Below are 21,729 nucleotides of genomic sequence, written 5' to 3'. Positions count from 1 at the left end.
CCTAACAACCCAGGAACTGTTGTTTCAGCCACAGTGACAGCCGGCAGCATGCTCGCAGACCAGACAACAGAACCATCTCAGACATCTATGTGGTGTTGCAGCCTCCCAGCATTGCCTTTGACCTGCTCCACACAGTGCCAGTCTGCCTGAGGGAGGTGATGCCACTGCAGGGGACTGACCCAGAGCCCTCTGCTCCACAGCTGTAGGTAACAGTGAGAAGCAGGCCACGGTAGAAGGCAAGCTTTCTGGAGAGAAGTGACCTTTTTCTCTTCCTTTCAAAGGTCAAGCTGGCATTAAAAGCTTTACCCTGCCCCCAGCTCCCTACACTGCCACACAGCCATCTGCCCTACCACTGCAAGTCAAAGTGCGCACTGGGATTTAGATCATGATAGTCTTTGCAAACTGTTAGATTATTTGTATCCTGCCAGAAACAAAACTGAACTTCTAATTCAGCAGAGGTGCCAAGTACAAGTCTGTAGGCTCTCTGCTTTGGCTCTAGCTTTCTCAACATTTGTTTTCTGCTCCAGAATATGAGATGAGATCTAGCTTCTTAGCAGACCACAATTTCCAAGACAGGCAAATTTGGCTCCACCTGTTAACAGTTACAAAACTATGAAGTCATGACTTCCTCAGGCGAAAGAACGAGGCTTTCAGCCAGTCCAGAATTACACTGCCTTGGGATAGCTTTAATAAAGCTGCACAGCACCCTTACGAGACCAACAGATGCAGAGATGACAGACCAGTGAGACCCATGGCAAATCCGAGCAACCAGAGATGACTTTTGAAAAGTAACACAATTCATGAGCAGGCACTTCAACATGTTTTCCAAAAACTATTATTACAATAATCAGAGCAGATGACAAGGTAGGATGGGGATCCTCTGCCAGACAAAAATATTTCCCCACAGCAACAAGCCTACTTAATCTAGCAAACTGTGAACATTAAACACAATGTCAGTGATGAAGAGCTCAAGTATTTCCCATATTCTGAAGAGGAAGATCTGGCGCTGTAGAAATGGCAAATACAGAACAGGTGTAGAGAGAGGCCTGTGCAGTTATTACCGGTCTCCCTGAAAAAATGATTTCTTCCTTAGGTTCAGGTGATAAACCTCTCTACAGGCTATAACTTCATCTGAATAGCTGGATGATTCTCAGCCTGCCACAGCTTGTCTTACACCCAGGCAAGCACGTCCTAATGCCCGACTTCTTAGCAAAGGCAGTAGGAGGTATTTTAAGCTGCTACTGCATTCTTCCAGGTGGGAGTGTTCAGGCATGATTATACTGCAGGGAAGCTACATGAAACCAAGCTACCCAAGTCAGCACTGACCCCGGCTGGTCAGACTTCACACCAGCTTCATTCTTGATGCATCACTGAAGCATCACCTGTCTGGACTTAGCATTTAGCAGCCTATTGGCATTAACAGTAATCTTTTTGTGGAATCCTTCAGCTGAGTCACCTTGCACCACAGCAGGGTGGGAATTCAGGCATCCAGAATCTGGGGGTTTGCTGCTGTGAAGCTGGGTGGTCAGCAGCTCCGAGCTTCTGCAAGAAATACACCTTCTTCCTCCTCAATGAGGCAAGTACCCTGCACCTTCACACCACCTGCAGAACCACAGGATCTGTCACCTCATGTAGCAGGGACAAAGCTGGCATTCCAAAAGTTGCTTAAGAGACAATAAAATGCTGCAGCGAAAGGGGAAGAGGAGGCTGGAAAAGGTGCTTCAATAACAGTCAAACCTTACTTCTCTTATCTACAGACACACGGTCCCTTCAAGAGCTGAGAGGGCAGGAGATGAACAAGTTACGCCTAAAATATTCACTGTCACAGGATCTCTTACCTGATCTGGTAGCAGCTGCAGTTTCCCACTTTGGCACCGGGGCTTTTCAGCACAGGCTGGATGTTGCGAGGTGACCAATGTATGTGGCTAAGTTACAAAGCCCACATCCATCCTGAAATGGAGCAAAAACCAAACCACCACATAAACCTTCAGCCTATACCTCTGTTTATGCAGCTACACAAAGCACCTTTACTCCACCTTCTTCCTTAATTTCACCTCTTTTCAGGAGATGAGGAGATCTCTCCTAGGATCCTGTGTGAGCCCAGCTTACAAACCCCTTCTAGTGGCTTCCCAGATCCCCATACCTCCTGAGGTTAAAAAGCCAGGAGCAGGTATCTCTTGTCTCCCAGAAAGGTTATAACAGCCACAACAAGCTCACACTCAGCAAGTAGGGGCAAATAAAAACGTGCATAAATCCCCCCAAAACAATACATATATTTAAAACTCAATTTTAAAATGCCCTTTCCCATTATTAAACTCACCCAAACACAGCACTGCTTCCCAACCACAAAGACAAAATCTTTCCAACCCTTGGGGCCAAAGTCTCCCTTTATCACCCACTCTACACCTGAGCCCACAAGATGGGCTTCACCTGGGCTTCCCCAGCCCTGGGCCAGGAGAAAAACCAGCACAGAGGCCTATTAATGGCCCCTTCCTCATGGGCCGAACATCTGCAGAACTCTTCCTCTAGGTGTTTGTAGTCAAAGCACCAGAGCTGAGTGCTACAAACCCCACGTATGGGTAAGGTTGTAGTTTGCCCTCTGAGGCAGTCAGGGAGGGAGATCCCGACTTCAAATGAAGCAGGGGTTTCTCTGGGTTGGGCTGAGCGGGGCCAGGCCTGATTTGAGGGGGAGCTGTCTGAGCAGCCCTGTCAACAATGCACGGGCGAGCGAAGGTGTGAGGCCACCCTCAGGCAAACCCACATCTAAGTTCATGGACACCCTCCTGCAACTGCAGGGAGAGTGCAAATACACCCCACGAGTCTGCTCACATGCCAGGCTGGAAAAGGACATTCTTTCTATCCTCCATTCCCAAATTCCAAGAGGAAACAGTGCTGTATCTTCCCCGTACGTGTGGGTCTTGCCTATGCAGCAGGATCCCATAAGTTTCTGTGCAAGTAGTGCCTAGCATCAGAGATCTCAGCACATATCAGAATCCCAGAGTATTCCTGCAAGAGAAAAACATTCATTAATTATTAGAGCCTCCAACAACAGCAGACTATATTCAAAACTCAGAAAATGATCTAAATGGGCATTCTGAACTCTTGTTATCATTGTAATTCTCAGGCAGGGAAATAAGTGGCAAAAATACTAAGAAAACAAAGCTGCAGGAGAAAGCAAACTTTGTTTAACAGACTGTGCAGACAGTTTAGCTTCGGAGCACAGAATACAGCTGGCAAGTAAATGATTTCTGGTTTGCTCACAGAATTTAAAAAAACTCACATATAAAACATACAAATCATGGGAAAAAAATAAATTGGGACTTTGAAGCAGCAGGTTAAATAGAAGTAAAAAGATGAAATACCTTTTATTTGGGGTCAAATACAACATTTTGTCTCCTGGCTTTTTCTGCAGCCTTTAAAAATATATTTCAGGTATATTTCAAAGATAAAATGTGAAATAACCAATTTCAGTGATTTTGCTTCAACTTGACTAAAAAAAGTTTGTCATGTTCAGTACAAAGTTGTGGAAAATGTGTTCAACACAAAAGTACCATTTGCAGCAAAATAATTAAAAAAAAAAGTAGAAGATAGATAAACCCAAGCTCAGCTCTGGTTTCCCTATGGCACATTTTATTATTCTTTCCTTCGGGCACATAGGTAAGAGCTAGGAGCCTCCTTGTAAGGGCTCCTGACACACAGACGTGTAAAAATAGAGTCCTTGCACTGAAGAGCCACTCAACTCCAGGCACCCAACACTTCAGCAGTACATTAGGACTGTCCCTTGCCCAGAACTGGCCAGGCTTGGGGTCTCCTGCCCTCATCCTGATGCCAAACGGGGCTCTGAGACGAGGCTGAGCCCCATGAACCACTGCTCCAGCCCATGGCATGGCTTGAGGCATTGGGGATTAGAATCAAAGCACATAGCTCACAGTTTCAAATCTATGACACAGCCTGAATAATATAAATAATATTTAGTATGAGATAATATAGGAAATAGCATATGATAACTGTTAGAATAGGATTAGATACGATTAGTACTTTAAATCTATAGAAGTAACTATTAATTCTTTGGCAGCTCAGATCAACTTAGCTTTACTGTAGCTTATGTGGAAGTAAAAGGATCAGGAAGTTTTCAAGGGACAAGCCAGATAAAGCAGCCAATCCAAGAGAAAAAAGTATGAAGAAACTGCTGAGCTCTGAGGAGCCATGGAATATAATTTTTTACATTATGATATGATTCTGCCCAATTATTTTATATGGATCTAACTACTTTTAACTAACTACTACAGGCTTAACAGCCTGTAGCCACTATTATACATGCACGAGCCATACTGTGACTGAAAACTACTGCTTGGTCTCCCTCTGTCTCTTTTGCTCTTTCAAGCACATCACCAGTAGTGACAATCAGGTTTAAGTCTGATGGTGTTTCCCACCTTGGGGACTTGATGGCTCATCCAGGCATGTGACAGCAGTCACAGCTGCTGCCTGGAAAGGAGGCAGAGTTAGGCTCCATCTTTTCTAGTTGCTCTCTACAGGGCTGCTGGGCCTCACGGCTTTAGCCTGGAAGTCTTGGAAACTTTATACAGAAATTGTGATCCAGCATTTGCATTTGAAGAGAAAATTCCTCTTCTGCCTGAAAAATAAGTAAAACCTCTCCACCATCCAAAAAACAAAGAAAGGGTAAGCAATTCTTGACTCTTAACTCAATGCCAGGGCTGGTTTGCTTTTGTGGTCCATTCAGTAATCCAGCTCTGATGACAGCACACCATGACCCTCAGCATCCAACACTCCTTTCTTGCCTTTCTGCAGGATAAGGGACTTGCAGGTGGCGAGTCCCTTGGGGTTGGGCACATGGGCCCTCACAGGGGGTATCTGCACAGCATCCGTGACTACCTCCTGGGAAAAGAGCAGCTGCAGGAGGCCACTGTGGGCTCTGCTGCTCGATTTTGATTTCGGTATAATTGAAGGAAACTAACAATCTGACCTTTGTTTTTTTGACTTTGTTTTTGCTTTACCACTAGGATCAAGGTTACAGTCTCAGCTCAGATATAGTTGGACCATGTAAAGTGAGTATTTGCAAAGGGGTCTTCCATTTGTTCTGTGAAATCCATGCAGTTACAGCACCATTCAGGCACAGCTTTGTCTAAGGAAATGTAGCATTTCTAGAAAGCAGAGGGGACACTCTTCTTGCTACAGTCCCCATCACTCTGACACAGCCTGATACTCAGACTGGTGTTACATTGCACTCATGGCTGGGGATGTTGTGCCTGAGCTAGGAATTCAGCTTCACCTCTGCAGCACCTGAGCCCTGTCTCTTACTCCCAGGAATACGTGACTCCAGTTCAAATTGCTGGTGTTCGGTCGAGGAGATCAGGAGACCAGAGCAACTCCACAGGCTCAAAGTCACCTTCAGTGGCAGCACACCTCTTTAAATTTCACTCCATTGTTCAAGGTTAGAAATAAACAACTTAACAGAGTCTGCTCCAATTCAGCATTGGACCTTGGCTGTACACAAAGAAAAACTGCAAAATGGAAACCCTGGGGGAAAAAGAGGGCTTAGTTGATGCTGAGGAAGGACAATTTCTAAGGAAAGCATGTAGGGTAGCGTTAGCACATGATGTTTTAGGAGATGACAAAGGATTGAGGCGCTGATAACAAGATTTCTAACTATGCTGCCCTCATCCTACTAAGAAAAGAAACAGCATGGGAGAGCAGACCCCATGATCACAGATTACTGGGAAGCCACAGGAATGGCTTGGTGTGTACAGCACAGCTAAGTGCCTATCCCCCTGTGTTAACATGCATTTTGTGCTACTGTAGCCCTGGGTGGGGTCTCAGGTTTTTCCCTCTTTCAGCTGCAGCCTGTGTGCCCGGCCCAGGTACAGACAGAGCAGCCCCTACTTCACCAGGAACACACAAGAGGGAAGCGACACCTTCGCACTCGGTGTTTGGGGATGGGGTCTGTCGGTCGCTGAGGAGCCTGAAGGTCTGCAGGGAGTAGTACTACCACCTCGTGGGGAGGCTGCACCATCCCACAGCACCTCTTCCTTTCTAAGATTCACAGAGCAGCAACTAACCAATGAGCAGAAATGCAAAGTTATCAACCTCCCCTCATGATGGCAGCTCTCCCGTTTCAAGATCCAGCTCTATGCAAACACACAAAGCATATTGGGGTGCGTGTGCATGTGGTAGTTGGAAAAGCTTTTCCATCCTCTTTCAGCTCCCTCTTGCATTCCACAACCCAATCTGATGAGGGAGACACGCTGCTGCTCCCAACAATTGCTCTCAGTACCTCCTCTGTTCTTGAAACAAGGGTGCAAGAGGAGAGATGTTGTGAAAACAGCCCCTAAGGTCCACAAAACTGACCTAGGAAGTACATTCCTTTATTTTCAGCCCCCCAACATGTAATTTCACTTTAAAAATAAACCTTAAAGACTCATTTATAAGGACTATCACATATAGCCATCACAGGCTATTACAGACTACATTAAACAAGCCATACAATATCTGACAAGGTACTATTTGAAATCATAAAGTGAATCAGGATTAAAGAATTATTTCCATTTATTCTGGTACTTGTTTTAATGCATTAGCATTACAGGGGAAAAAGTAGTGACCCAGTGCTCCTGGCTGCCTGGTCCCAATAGGACGACAGGTCCACTTTTGACACCGTCTTCTGCATCCTAAGGGCCAGCATGGAGACTGCAGCCAGGGGAATGGAGGGAACACACTGACCCTCCAGCTGAAATTAAATGCCCTACAGACCTAGAAGTCTGCATTTTCCAAAAGGCTCCTTTTCTCTCTTGCTAATGTTAAACATTTTCCTTCAGAGAATGCTCTAGCCCTATGGAGGACTCAATACACTGGGTGAAGCCTTCTGGGACAGTGGTATGACAGGTACAGCAGCCAGGTAATTTCTTAGAGCTGTGGGACTCAGTCCTACTAGGATTACCCCGTTTGGCTCACTGCTGTTGTTTAGGGCAAGCACACAAGCAAAGCCCAGTGATTCTCAGTTAATGGTTACTGCTGTGGCTGCAACAGCCTGCAAGGGAGCTCCATGCTGACAGTCCACACTGAGGAACATGGATGACTCTGTATGAAGCCAAAAGGGCTGTTCCACCAGCAATGGATCCGAAGTCAGTTGAAATAGAAAAGCACTCCGATACTCAGAATCAAATGGCAGAGCTCATCACCCAAGATGAATAAAGCAGAAGGTTCCATTTTTTTATTTTTTAAAAGATTATACTGTGGAAGCTCCAGGAAAATAATCTTACTTAAACATTAATACACTAATGGAATGCTAGTATGACTAACAGCCATTTACTGCAGGCAGCAACAAGGACTGAGTTCAAACATCCTGTAAGGGATCCCTTAAAACAAGCAAATGCTTTGTTATGTGTTCTGAAGAGACACCACTTCCCTCATCAGAAAAGCGGAGTCAACCCAAGCTGTCTGACACCTGGTCTGCATTCAGAGGATCTACACTACCTCCACTGACTGTAGCTACAGTATCAAGACATAGAAGAAGTGGGGTAGCACAAAAGACTCACGACCAAAGCCCAAGCTATCGGGAATTTGACCACTCCTCATCACCTTTCAGGTCACTCAATTTCTTTTTCCCTGTAAATGTTGCACCCAACAATTACATTGAGTTAAAATGTAAAAAGTAACAAAACTGAGCTGGTAGCCAAAGCAGGTCTTGGGGCTCACTCCAACTGCTCCATCAGTTCGCAAATGTTTTTTGTTTAAGTGTTTTGAGCATCCCTCTTCACAACTCAATGTGTTAAACTGCTAGTAAAGTTTCCCATTACCTTAAAGATGTTCTTTACTTTTCCTTTCTTCCCTGCAGGGACCAACCACACAGCTTCAGTGGCAAGTGTGGTCCTGGGATGCACAGTGATATGTGTTGTCTTATTGGTGAAGAAATCCTTTGTGGGGATGCAATACAGAAGTGTTTCTTTATAGCTGTGAGCCAACTACTGTAAAGTTTATCCTAGAGATAAATCATCTGAGAAAGCCCCTTGTCTCTTTGGATTCATCTCAAATGTTTCTGTTCCATGTACTGCAGAGGCACCCTGGTGCTTCTAGCAGATACTTCAATGTCGGTTTTCCTCTGGTGTTCTTATGGGCAGAATATGTTCCCATGCATTAAGCCCAGACAAGGTGTAACACTCTGTGTGTGTATGTGTAGTTACCTAAATTTAAAAAAAATCAGCAGCTGGATGTTACCAGGAACAGGGATATTTCTAAGGAAATAAGCCTGGCTGATAACACCTCTAGGACCAAAACACCAAGCGCTCCAGAGGACAACAGTGAAACAATCAGGATTTGTGTGGGTTGAAAATCTCCAGAATTTGAAGCATTCAATCTGTTTGAGAAGCAGTTTCTGGCTTTGGGACAAAGGGGCCTGTCATGGGGTTTAAATGCCAGAATCCTCTACAAACAACTGACCACAAAAACATTGAAACACCAAGCATTTGCAAGCATTGCCAAATGCTTGTCCTCCCTGCAGTGCTTAAATTGCTACACTCAAGCCAGGTAGATGGGCAAACCATCACACTGCAGAACACATGCTAAATGAGCATGTCAAGAGCTGGCATGTTTTGAGACTCCCGATACTGCTTCTAACCTGTTTCTCACCAGTTCAAGCCAGTTATACGTGATTTCTAACCCACATCTCTAGATGTATCATAAACATGTGTCATCTCTACATTCAAATTAACCTTAAACTAAAGATTAGCACACATGATGGTGAAGCAGAGACAAACTATATCACAAACTAAGACACTGATAAAGGTCCACAGGCACAAGGCAGTAAGAAACAACGTTTCTCATCTACGCTAATGCCCCCCAAAACCCCCAGCTGTTGTTATTTATCACAGCCTGATTATGCATAATTGGGTAAGAAAAGTATTTAAAATTGGGCTGCTGAGCAGTTTGAGCATGTTGTGTTCTTACAACCAGGGAGAGGAGAATACATGACATTTTAAGGCATCACAGTTTAAGTCAAGTGCTTGGAAACAGGCTCGGGATAAGTATCATTGCTCAGGTGCCTGGGATGTGATACTTCACCCGTCTCTTCTCAGTTTGACCAGGAAGGAAGCACAGCACACAAGGTATGGAAGATACAAACTGAGGTATTCAAATTCTTCACACAGGAAGTTTAAAATACCAGACTCATCCAAAAATCATTACTGTTTCTGTAATGTCACTTCATTATCTTAGTTGATGGAAATACCTTTTAAGCAAAAGATACAAAAACCAACAAAAAATATCAAGGGTTACTTTTGTAGAACAAAATTAGCATAGAACTAAAGTGGAGAAATAGGCTACAATATCCCAAGCTATAGATACGCTGTTGCCTTTGAAGTCTGTACTTCAACCCTGCTGCTTTTAACTAGTTTCAAAATAAGTTAAAAATAGCCTGATGAACTGTTGACAATTTTTGTGGAGTCAAGAGGTCTACTGCTGCATTGAAAGCTTTTCCTGAATGAAGAACTAAATGAAAACTTATCATGAAGGTCATCAACTCTCTATATATCGTTCTTGATGAGACAGACTAAAAGTGCAATTCATTCTGTATGCATATGGTAAAGAAGTCAAATGATAATGAGCAAAAATTATTAATATTTCCTTTACATTGTAACGTAACTAACATAACACCCCCCAACCCCAAATAAACAGAATAAAACTCTCCTGAATGTATTTGGCATGACATTAAACAGCTTCATGTATTTTCTACTTTAATTTGATCTTTTCCCACTGTTTTAGAATATTTTTTTCCAATCCTTGGCTAAAACTGGTCATACTGTATGAGAACTTAGAAGACCTATCGTCACTAATTGTTCACAATTTGCCAGTGTCATTTCTAAAGATGGCACAACGCTAGCCCCCCCATCCACGAGGGGGTTGTTTTACCAGTCATTTTGCTTTTACCAGAGTCATTTTGCTTTGTTGCTAGAAGTTAAGCCACATCCATGCAGCCCACATCCTTCTTTCCTCATCAGAAAGCTGCAGGCATGCACACTTGCACACATCACCTCTCCAATCACTTTCTGCTGGATCGTGCAATTCTCCCTCTATGTTACAAGAGCAGCTTCAAGACTGGGTACAGTTTAGATTACTGAGGAGATCAAAATGGATATGCAATGTGAAAAAATTAAGATACACACAGTAACTCCTCTTTATCTGCTCCCATACGGGAAGAACAAGGAAGTGTTACCAAAAAATCTAAAGGCAGTGTATTTTGTACATCAGTGTACCTCCTGAATCACGCACAAAGCCGTTCCAACAGGTCCTGGCTGTCACAAAATTAGTAAAATAGTACAACAGAGAATTGATCAAAGCCCGTAGTGGTTTGAATACTGTTTGTTTACCCAGCAGCTTATTGATGAGCCTGGATAGAACTCTACAATTAAGGAATGAAAACAGGACACAGGGTAGGCAGCAATATTCTATTTTTACAGGCAGGCAATGAAAGGTCTAGTGATTTTGACAGAATCACATGGAAGCACAGTCTCAAAGGTAATCCAGACTTGTAGCCTCTCAGACTCTTACTTCAGAAACAAGACTTTGCTTTGCAGCTGCAGATCAGGTGTGGCAAAGCTCCCTCACCTCAGAAGCCACATCAGTCGCACCCACCTCTTCCAGGACCCCTGGAGACCCTGACTCCAGCCCCATGAAGTTCCCTGCTCAGGCAGTCAGTGGAGTTCAGGGCATGAAGCTTAAAGACTTTGGTGGCAGAGAACGTCTCCTTGCTGTAGGTGCACAATGTTCAACACAAAATGACCCCAACTCCAAATACTACTGCAGTATAAACACAAGAACTTTTTCACGACATTTCAGCAGACAGTCCACTAGAAATCCAAATGGAAAATGTGCCCTGATGGCGACAGAGGTCAACAAATCCCTACAACAACTTTTCAGTAATGAGGATTTAAGATATCAAAGCTATTTGGTACTTTAATTTCTATCAAAGCCCAATTTTCATTTTAAATCCTAATTTTAATTTTTAATCCAAGCCAAAAATCCGTAAAATGAGCTCCAAAATGCAACAGTAGAAGACCCAACAAATCCCATAGCAGATTATCTTTTAAAAAAAATCACATTGAATTCTTGCGACAGAACTAAAGGATTGAATTTCTACAGAAAAGACAATAAATTACCCTACTCAATGACTGGTCATAACCAATATATCATATTGTCCTGTTAAGAAAAAAAAAATGCAACCAAAAAGGTCCTTTCCCTCAGAACACTGCAGAAATGTTGCCCTCAGTTCCAAAATGGAAGGAAAAATGTTAATCTGTCTACTTTCCCATAATTTAGTATGTTTGAGCCTGCAACAGCAAAAAATATTCTCTGATTATTCCTTTCCATGCTCAACTTAAAGCCACATCTGCTCAGAAGGAAAAAGAAGGCCAGATTTCATCTTACAGTTGGTTCCTCAGAAGCTGTGATCCACATTAGTTGCCTACATATTTTTCTTCCTTTGTCCATAAAATTCCAGCAAGAAACAACTGCAATGTTTGAAATATTTCTCTCTGGCAAGTACATTTCAAAGAGAACAAAAATCATAACATAAGCACCACAAAGGAGAACAGACAACGAGTTAGAAGAACATTTAAAAACAGCTGAGCAAACTTTTTAAACAGAAGTCCAATAATGTGAACAGCCAAGGAAGAAAACAAGGGCACATTATGCTAACAGAATCACCACAGTGAGCTGCCTTCAAACAACTGGTTCTGCTTTATTCAGTTTAGCTAAGCATTTCCCATCCTATTTCAAGTATATCCAAGTGTCCCAGACACATTCAGAGTTCAAACAGTAACTTTGTGACCTACTAAAAGAAAGGCGAGAGAGAACACATCTGAAATTACATTTCCATGAAGCTCTAGGTGTAGATTTTGATGTCTGAAATGTAAACACCAGATTATTCAGAGTTCCAAGTGCTCTTTGGGGCAGAGTTACTAACTATCAGCATAATGTCAGCCTAGAACAGGGTCCTCAGCTTCGGCAATTTGTATTCATAGCACCAACTATTTTTTTTTTTTTTAAGCACGAGAGTTTCCGCATCTGTAAATTAATGATCCACAGAGAAGCAGTGAAAAAAGATGTAGCAACAAAAACACAAGGTGGTTTCATAATTGCTTGTGAAGAGTGATGCACTTCAAAGTTTTCTTATTCACAACCGTCATCCATTCTATATATGCAAAACCTGACATTGCCACTTCACTGTCACAGACTTCGTAATCCAGGACAGAAATTTAGAGGGATGTTTTATCCAGTTAACAGACAAGAAAATCCTTAGCCTGCTGGCTCTTCATCCATCCTATCTGCAAAGAGACCTGCTCCTTCATTTCCTGCTGAATGAAACACATCCAAACATGACACGACCTGTTAGTCCACAGCCAGGAAAGGACTTCTAACACACATTCACCTGAACAAAAGAAGATTTTTGTGGTTATTTATAGGTGTTCCTCTATCTGACAGGATGAAAGACAGTCAAACAGCCAGGCCATTACCAAAGAAATTAAATCCATTCATTCCCAGAATCCTAAAATGTAACTGACTAAATGCTAACTTGCCAAAGTCAGAGTGACACAAGAGATGTTTCCCTTAACAGAAATGTTTAGTGGAGCCTCTTCTGCATTTCACTTTAACAGTCCTGATAGATAGCTGTGCATTTCCCAACCCATTTTACCTGATTTTTTTTTTTTAATAATCACAAATGCTTTTTACCAAAAGACATAACCAATTGAATAGCTACATCAAACAAAAATGATGCACCTCAGCAGTTAATCAAGGGAAAAAAAGTTCTCTTGGGGGACAATATTCCTGAAACTACAAGATGCTCACCACTGTCTGTTCCTAGTTCTTACCTCCCGTATTGCCTCACCTGACATTGCAAAGAATAAGAAGATTCTGGACTGCAGGAAGAGTGGAATTCTCGTTCTGTCCTGTCACCAGGTGCCTGTCCAGCACAACATGTGCAGCATCTGGACTGCTGGCTAAAAACAGGAGAAAAAGCAACAAGTATTGGGTTAGTGGACACTACTTCAGTGTCAGTATTACATCTCTGACGGAACTAACACAATAAAAAAGAAAAAAAAAAAAAAAAAAAAATCACTATTTTGACCAGATAGGTTTGCTGGGTGACTGACATGCTGATCTATAACCCCAACAGACAAGGACAATCTCAAGCCCTTAATCCTGAAACAGTTTCACTAATAAGTCCTTCTCTGAAAGGACAGCAGGACTGGTCCCTTGATTCAATTAACACCAGATGGATCAAGTGCAGACATCAAGAGATTTTCATAATAAAAGCCTCAAAGTATGTAAAGCTGTAATTACTATGCAATACAATATAAATTCTTTTAAAGTAAGACATCAAAGTTGTAATCACCATGGTACAAAGAGCCTGCAGAAAGATACTTATTTTCTGGCCAATTATAATATCCCAACATGTTAATATCTACCAGCAATCATTGAATGCTCCAACTAGTATTTTTAAATTGCCTCATTCCAGACAGAACCATTATTTTGTCAGTAACAACCAACTCTTGCTTGCTTTCTACTCCCTCTCCCAGCCACTGACTGTCTAAACACAGGCTAAGTGCCTTCAAACCCCACATGCTTTTCTTCTTGCTTAATTTGCCACCAAGTATATATGACATAACAGGTACCACTGAGACACCAGCTTTTAAACTGTCAGTACTAAACCCATTATACAGAAGGTGGCGGGAGCAGCACATTAAAAAAGCATAAAGATGCCATTTAAACACACAAAGAAGCTGACAGCATCATGGAGGGAAGAGGATTAAGCACAGAATATACAGCAATTTGGTAAGACAGTGGCATTTCTTTTTAGTGAAAAACAGATGCACAGCATTAGGAGCCTGGCTCTGTTTCCCATCCATGCCATGTGCACAGTCTAATCTAGCCACCTCAAATTGTATCAATTCAATGGGTGGCACTGGTATGCTAAATAAAGAATGACTTAAATACCACAGGCATCTCATTATTCTCATTAAGGACAGACTCTGAAAAACTACCTAACAAAATAGGAAAGGGAAGGACAGCTGCGACTGAAGAATAGGGCCGTTTACAGCTCATTATGAAAGAATGCAGCTTGTAAAGAAAAACAATGCTTTTCCCTGCACATCCAGAAATACCCTAAGAAATAAGTGACATTTATGTGCTTTAATGGATTTAATTTCTCTCACAGGACAGAAGTCTGGATTCTGCAGTTCAAACTTCTAAATTTTGACTAATAATAAACGAGATTACGAGTAACAGAACAAGAAAATACTACAAAAACAGATCTAGCTACAAGTAAAATACTTGATGGCAAAAGACAATCAGAGCAACCAGAAACATTTAGTATAGTGCCTCCAGCTTTAAATAACGAAGCACTTGCAGACATTCCCCTGCAGGTATGGATGGTGTCTCTGCAGGACCATGGCAACTCTCTAGCACACACCCTTCCCTGCAGCACATGTTCTTCCTTCACAGCAGGTCAAGGGACCTCATCTTTACCGTGGGGTAAGAGTCTTCCTGGACAACTAGAGACCAGCATGCTGTACTGTACTGCCCTACTTCTCCACACGCAGTATTTTGTGGCATTTATTCATTTCTAATCCATTAGGGTATTTGTTTATATCCACTCAATGGGAATGCAAGATGAGATATCCTGGCAGAGGCCTGTTCAGCTGTGTAGAACTGGCACACAAATACTGATTTCCAAAACGCAGCCACGAAACGTGAAGTCCTGGACAACAAGAGAGTGACATACCACTAAACGTAGCTCCAGAATCTTTCACGAAATCTTCCACAATAATGGACAAACTGGCAAAATTGGGCTGCCTTACTAGTTCGTACACAGAGGGCTGAAAAAGATCAAGAGGAAGTAAGTCTGTCTTGCTTTTTATAAAAAAAAAGTCAAGCAAAACCAACACGTACTTCCCCCTGCAATTTATTTTTCTGCTCCCCCTACAATTTTCCCAAGTAGATACAGGAAGTAAGCCAGAAAAGAATCATAAAACCAAATGACCACAAGCAGCTTCTATGGATTTTCTGTAGGGAGCAAACTGGAAATTCTTAAATAAGACAAAGAAAGAACACCACCAAGCAATTTCTGCACATCAACTGGACACTGAACAGTGTGTGTGCAATTAACTTCGTGAAAGTACACACTTGTGTGGCTGTTGGACACAAACACTGCGGCACTTAAAGAGTTCAAACAGCAGTACTCTGCTTTTGAATGAATACGGTAAACAGCTTAAATGAAGAGATAAAAATTAAGACTACTTAGTTCAGTTTTTATATGCACAGGAGGAAATTGAATTTTATCGTTTCCATAGCAACCATAGCTAGGCCACATCATGCCTTATATAAAATACTTTCTCATGGATTGTAATGCCAAATACAAGCACACTGGGACACTGATAGCTGTTGTGAATCCCAGGAACTTATTTTCTTAAGTCTGCATGTAAATTTTCAACCCTAGAAGTTGTACTGTAGAGGTTTGCATCATCTTGGCATACAGGTACAAATGCCATATAAATGGTCTGCAAGGTCAGAGATATGACTGTACATTAAATAAAACACCAACAGTATCTGGCTAGTTTTTGAATTACAAGCCAGTTTGCACAAACAGCCTTTTTCCGAAAACTTCCCTCTACCTTTTAAAATTAAGGAGCACCTTGAGAAATAACACCTCCAGCATACATGAAACCAAAAAAAAGTAATTCTTAAAAGCCTTCAACTATGAATCCAAAGAGCTGTAACAGTCACTCAGCATTTTATTGATTCAGTTTAAAGTTTACTGAACAGAGGGAAAACACTCTCCAGGTGACAGTTAGGCGAGACAATTCCTTTGTGTGCTCAGTGTTGGGCCACCCTGTCAATGACATCTCTCCATATCTTGCACATAAACTAAAGGCACCAAACTGATGATTTAGATTTGTAGGATAAGACCAGAAACAACCAGCACCATCACCTGAAATCACAGATGATTTCACAGCAAAAAAGCCCCCAAACAGCAAAAGTCAGGTGAAATTTCAACCTACCCCTGTCAGGCTGTATCCCTGAAACACCCAGGATTTATCCTCATTGGTGGCACAACACAAAGCTGCAACTCCATGTCCTATTGCACAGATAGGCTCTAGAGAAAACACAAAGCATCTTTGAGCAGTTGTGATAATCTTCAAATAGCCAAAACACAGATGAGTTAGTGAGATTCTTCACATTACAGCATGTTGCCTTCTTGCTATAAAAATATACCGCACTGTTTATACTCTCTTAGGCTGGAAGGTTTTTCCTGCACACTACAATGAGAATTGCCCCAGTCCTGCAAAAAGTTACTAGCTGTTAACTCCAAGCCCAGAGACAGCACCAGCCAAACAACTATCGTAAACGAGAAGCACGCGCAAGTCTTGATTAACTACAGCCTTAATGACGATGTTGATACATTCCACATTTGGCTCTGAACTTTGAATCCTACTGACCTGAAGACAGTCTGTATCTCTGTAAGGCAGAGCACCCTCTTCCAACACAAGCACTAGAATGCTGCCAATATTTTTTTTATACATGTTTACATAAAGAGGCTACCTTTTCAAAGAAGGTACATTTCTTTAAAGCAACTCTTCCCACTCCTGAACACTCTTCAACTATGTAAACATTTTTAAGACATTGGAAGGTCTTACATGAACAGTACAGTAGTACTATTTTATTTAACAAAATATCTAATAATGTTCACCTACTGTTCTCAGTGCTGAAGTGCTGCAATATCTTAGCCAGGTACCCACTGTTTGCAAGGTCAGTCATAGCCCCAGGACAGTTTGGAATCACCAATGCATGGTATCTAGCACCTAGTAAAGAGGAAAGGATAAACTAGTTGTAATACAAGTAGCAAACAAAAAGCCTGAACTTCAGATTTGACAACATTAAGACAATGCCACAAGTCAGTCAAAACCTGTATAAACTGAATGAGCTAAAGAAACTAACAGAACTGTGTAGATTAGAGATAAGGCCCGTTTTAGGACAAAGAACATACAATTTCAATGAGACATTCTTATCCAGGCAAAATTTAAAACCACTATGTCTGCTAGCTTCTACTTTAGCAAAATATTTATTGAAAAATATTAACAATGTATAACGTGTGTATGTATATTCACACACACGGAAGTAAATATAAATATATATATATGAGAGAATTTCCAATCCAAGGTAAGTAGGAAAATAAAAACTGTAGTTGCCAGGACTTCCTCTTAAATTAAAAAAACAGCAACCGTAGCTGCCATGTCTTCCTCTTAAAACACTTTTACACTTTCTGTGTTGTTCTTCACTAAAGACCTAACACTAAGAAGCATCTATCTTTCTGATAAATGGACCTGACACCCTGGCCAACAATAAAGCCCTTACCATCAATTGACTCCAACTTGGCAGGGTTTGCGTACGATTTCATACGGAAGTCCTGTATCCAGCGCATGTTGCTCTCGTTCACATCCACAAAATCAATGGCCTTGCCCTAAGGGAAACATGGTTCGAAGGCTGTGGTTGGTATCACTGCACAGACAAGCACTACAATTCTTGAAGCATAACCATGTGGGATTTTGGGATACTTCAGCTCTCACAAACCTGAAGTTTTCAATTTTTCCCACTGAAGTACTTCTCATAGTTCTCCCTCTGCTATTTGCAGCTAAGATACTGGACAAAGAAGTTCAGAACCATACTACAGGAAGCATGCATTCTCTTCAATATTAAAAAAATAGAACTAAAAAAAAATAGTCCCTTAATCTGTAAAACCAATAAAACATCTCTCAAAAAAAAAGCTTAGTATAATTCTCTCTTGTCAACAGAGATATCCATTGGTTTCAGACTGAAATCACAGTAACTGCCTATTTTTACTTACCCCAGGAGTTGCAACTTGCAGGTTAAAAGCAGAACTAGTCAGTGTAAAGCAGTGAAGGAAGGACTGGGCTGACACACCTGAAAAAAAAAAACAGAGTGCAACAACTTAAGGAAAGAACAGTTATATTTTAACTTCAGCTACACCAGCTCATTTTATCTAATAAAGTACATGAGCTTGTTTTTTTGTCTTAAAAGCTCTCAATAATTTCAGAGGGTTATTTTAAGATGGAAGAAACGCACAGCCTTCACGAGCTGTGTATTGAGTAGGTATTCTGTTTGCATGGGTTAGGGGGCTACAGGGAGGGCAGAGGGAGAGCAGGCAGGAGTGATTCCTCCAGGCATACTGGAAGCGCGGCTCAGCTGCTATGTGCAAAGGAGAAAGGCAGCAGGTATTCACCAGCACCTGCCCGGGATGACACGCACCCACGCGTGGCGGGGGGGGGGGGGGCATTTAGGAAAAGCGGGCGCGTCTGTGCACAACACGGGCGCACAAGCAGGAGCAGCCTGTGCCCAGGGGCAAGGCAGAGCGTGCCCGCTGCACAAGCCATGGAGCAGGCACACGCGTGACAGGACACGAGCGCAGCACGGCCACGCGTGCAAAGCGCCGGACACCCCCACCCACGAGCGTGGAAAGGGCCCCGCACGCAGGGGAGCGGCCACGCAACGCGGGCGGTGTACCCCGAAGGGGGGGGGGGGGGGGGGGGACGGGGGGGACACACGAGACCCACAGGCCGGAGGAGAGCGCACAGCCGGGAGAAGCCAGATGCGCCCAAGGGAGAAGCGAGACCCGGCGGGACCCCCCCACCCCCTCCCATCTCCCCACCTCACACACACCCCCAGAGCGTCTCACCCGCGGCGGCGGCGCTGGCGACGATGAGGCAGGAGGGCTTACCGAGCCGCTCCGACATGGCGGGGCCCGGCGGGGCGGGGGGCGGCCGCCGCCTCATGCGGCCGAGCTGCGCATGCGCAGTGCGGGAGACCGGGAGCGGGGACGCGCGCGCCGCCCGCAGCGGCGGCCGTTGGGCGAAGCGCGCGGTGGCGGCGGCTGAGGGGGAGCTGGGAGAGCAATGGCGGGAAGCGGCGGCCGTGAGGGAGCCGGGGGGCCGCGGTGCTTTTTAACTTCTCTGGGAGGCACCGCGGCGGATCATGCAGTGGCCCGTCTCACCTGCTTCCCCACCGCTACCCTGCAGCAGCCGCCGCCGTGATTTATTTCCCCCTTCACAGCTAGTGTGGTGGTGGTCTTAGTGGCTCTTCTCAAGCTCTGCTTTAGCAATATAGCTGTTTTCCTCATCAACTTTTATACTGGGTTTTGATTTTTTTTATTACTGTTATTTTTTTTTTTCTTCTTCAAATTGATGTAGATACCCAGCAGGACTGAAACACAGGCACCACTTCACCTCAGAGAAGGGGAAGTTGGTGACAGTGTTGTGGATTGGAAATGAAAAAGCAGGCATTAGTGTCAAAATGTCAGCTAATTTTGAACGCCCAGCTGAGAGGCCGCATCCAGCTGTGGTGCTGGGTTTCAAACTTCCTTGTTCCAACTACACAAAGTCCCTCCTCAGCCGACCCAACACCAGAAGCGAGCCCAAGCCACCACAAATCATGGTTTATTGTGTCAGTGATGTGTTTCTGACATGAGATAAGGAGGAACAAAACTCCCTTTGACAAGCCCAAGCTGTTTTTAAATTACTAGCCTAAGTTGTTTTTAAATGATTTTAAATTATCTCTCAGGTTTTGCTCTTGATACCTCTCACCCTCAGGATGAATAACCTCAGGGATGTAATGGAGGGGCAGATGTTATGCTCTTTCATATCCCTGAAGAAGCCACAGCTAATTATGTTATATGGGATGGTATGAGATGAACATGGATCTGAGTGGTTTGATTAAAAAAAATGATGCGTGAAAAACATGGATTAAGAACAGGGTGATTTCCTGGAGCCACAGGAATAAGCATCAGAATTACAAATGAAATAAAGTCATCCAAACCTTTCTGAAGCTGTCCTTCCCATCCCTCATATCTGGTCCAGGCTGCCTTGTTTGCATATGCTCTCAATCTTTAATGAGCCATTATTCTTCAAGAAAAAATGTTCATTTATTGCAGGTGTCATTGCTTTCAGCTCTGTGGCTCACTGGAGGAAAAGCAATTTTTTTAAACCTTGTTCAGTTTCTGGATTTGCATTTTTCATCTCTGTGTTAATTTAGTAGGTTTATCTCTTGATGGTTGCTAGGTATTACAAACAGGCAATGCCATTATGAAATGGTATATATAAAATGAAGACAGTACAATTCTGCCATTAGTTTATTTATTGTGAAAGAATCTAATTTCTATCCTGGTTTCCTAAAGGAAATGTAGCTTATGCCATCAGGATGTCTGCTTGTCAGTCTCTTCAATCATCTGTCTGTCAGTCTCCTTTTCTCTCCAAAAGATTGTTCTGAAACCTTAGGCTGGTTAACCACGGCGATACCTGGATGTTCCTCTCTCTTTGCTCCAGCCTAGCTACCAGAAAATTATTGAAAAAAACAAAACAAACCCAAAGCATATCTTTTACTATTCAGTTTAGCTCCTGTGCAGAGGACTTAGTGCTACTCCAGCAGCCTAAGCCTTTATGGCACAGAGCATTGTGTTTATGCTCCTTATCCCTTGCTTGTGAATCCAGTGCTTTTCTTCTAAATCCAAGAGCAGAGAGAAAACTGCTGTCTCGAATTCCGCTCCATCAGCTCTTCTCATCCTCCCTAGACTGCCCAAAACACAAAGCATTAGAGGACTTGACAATGATTTAAGGTGAAGACATAGAAAAAATGCATGTGAGAGGGCCCCAGTTGCTGGGAGATTAAATTGTACAGCGATGTCTTAATACTTGATCCTCCGCTGCTCAGTAGATGCCAATGCCTCCATGTTACCAGAGCACTGGTTTGCAAACCATCTTCTGTTGAATTCTCTTCCAGCAAGCACTGGATACACTTTGCAGCCCCTCTCTGCCTAAGTTAGGATGTTAACAAACATGAATGCTAACTAGTGCTGCAACAGGATCCCGAGAACAATATAAATTATTTCTTACTTCACACAGGCTGTTCTTTTTGGTAGAATCTGGGCGTTATGGTTATGTTAAGTCATCTGAGTGCTTCCTCTTCAAATCTGGTCTGGTTAAACAGAATGGCTGCGTTTCTCATTTAAAGCACATTTTCTGTAGCTAAATGGTGGCTGGGGTAGAAGGGAGAAGGGAAAAGCGATGCAAAGTTTAAGATAATTGTAAACATAGCTTTGCATACTTCTTAAATTTTTGTAAATATGTGGAGGGAAAGAAGTAGATGAAACACAGAATGGATGGGTGGAAGATATCCAAACTGATGTTTGAAAGCATGGAGCTGATGCTAGCTTTGCTCCCTGTGTTGGCACTGCAAATGCACCAATGTGTCTGTGCCGCTGCCTCCCTTGGCAGTGAGGAGAGAGATGATTTTTGTTTGAAGGAGACATGAGAGGGAGATTCCCCAGCCCATTCCCCCTCGTCTCTATCAAGCGAGCACTGTTTCATTTCAGGCCGAGGATGACAGTTGGTGCAGGTACCTCCACTGATTCCAAGTCACAGGGAAACACAAATTGCAGCATCGCCCGTGGCCGTACCATCCCTGCCACACTATTCCTGCCGCCTTCCCAGTCACGGCTGCCCACCCGCTCCTGTTAAGAAGAGCTGGGCTGGGCTCTCACGGGCAGAGGGTGTGCTTCCCCAGCCGAGGAACTGAAGAGCTGCAGCCGCTTTGCAGCGGTGCTCTTGCAGCAGAGGTTGCCACCTCTGCCCAGCCAGCTCATCCATACCTAGC

At 43.2% G+C, this 21,729-nt stretch overlaps 1 protein-coding gene across 3 annotated transcripts; it reads right to left on the bottom strand.

Annotated features, from left to right (window-relative positions):
- Positions 1 to 10,440: 10,440 nt before the first annotated feature.
- GATD1 (glutamine amidotransferase class 1 domain containing 1) lies at positions 10,441 to 18,888 on the bottom strand. Of its 3 annotated transcripts, none has more exons than XM_042784619.1 (8): positions 18,761 to 18,888; positions 17,912 to 17,988; positions 17,422 to 17,527; positions 16,761 to 16,868; positions 16,068 to 16,162; positions 14,792 to 14,885; positions 12,896 to 13,007; positions 10,441 to 12,436 (listed from the first exon to the last, which is right to left on the bottom strand). In XM_042784619.1, the coding sequence occupies exons 1-8, from the start codon at positions 18,855 to 18,857 to the stop codon at positions 12,433 to 12,435; spliced, it is 693 nt and encodes a 230-aa protein (XP_042640553.1). In that variant the 5' UTR covers positions 18,858 to 18,888; the 3' UTR covers positions 10,441 to 12,432. The 3 variants fall into 3 exon arrangements, with proteins under 3 accessions (XP_042640553.1, XP_042640551.1, XP_042640552.1); XM_042784617.1 differs by having other exon boundaries at positions 10,441 to 12,362; XM_042784618.1 differs by having other exon boundaries at positions 10,441 to 12,359.
- Positions 18,889 to 21,729: the final 2,841 nt, after the last annotated feature.

The sequence above is a fragment of the Tyto alba genome, unplaced genomic scaffold, assembly GCF_018691265.1.
Source record: "Tyto alba isolate M040663 unplaced genomic scaffold, T.alba_DEE_v4.0 Super-Scaffold_8, whole genome shotgun sequence".
NCBI classification, from domain to species: Eukaryota; Metazoa; Chordata; class Aves; order Strigiformes; family Tytonidae; genus Tyto; species Tyto alba.
This window is presented reverse-complemented; position numbering and strand designations above follow the sequence as displayed.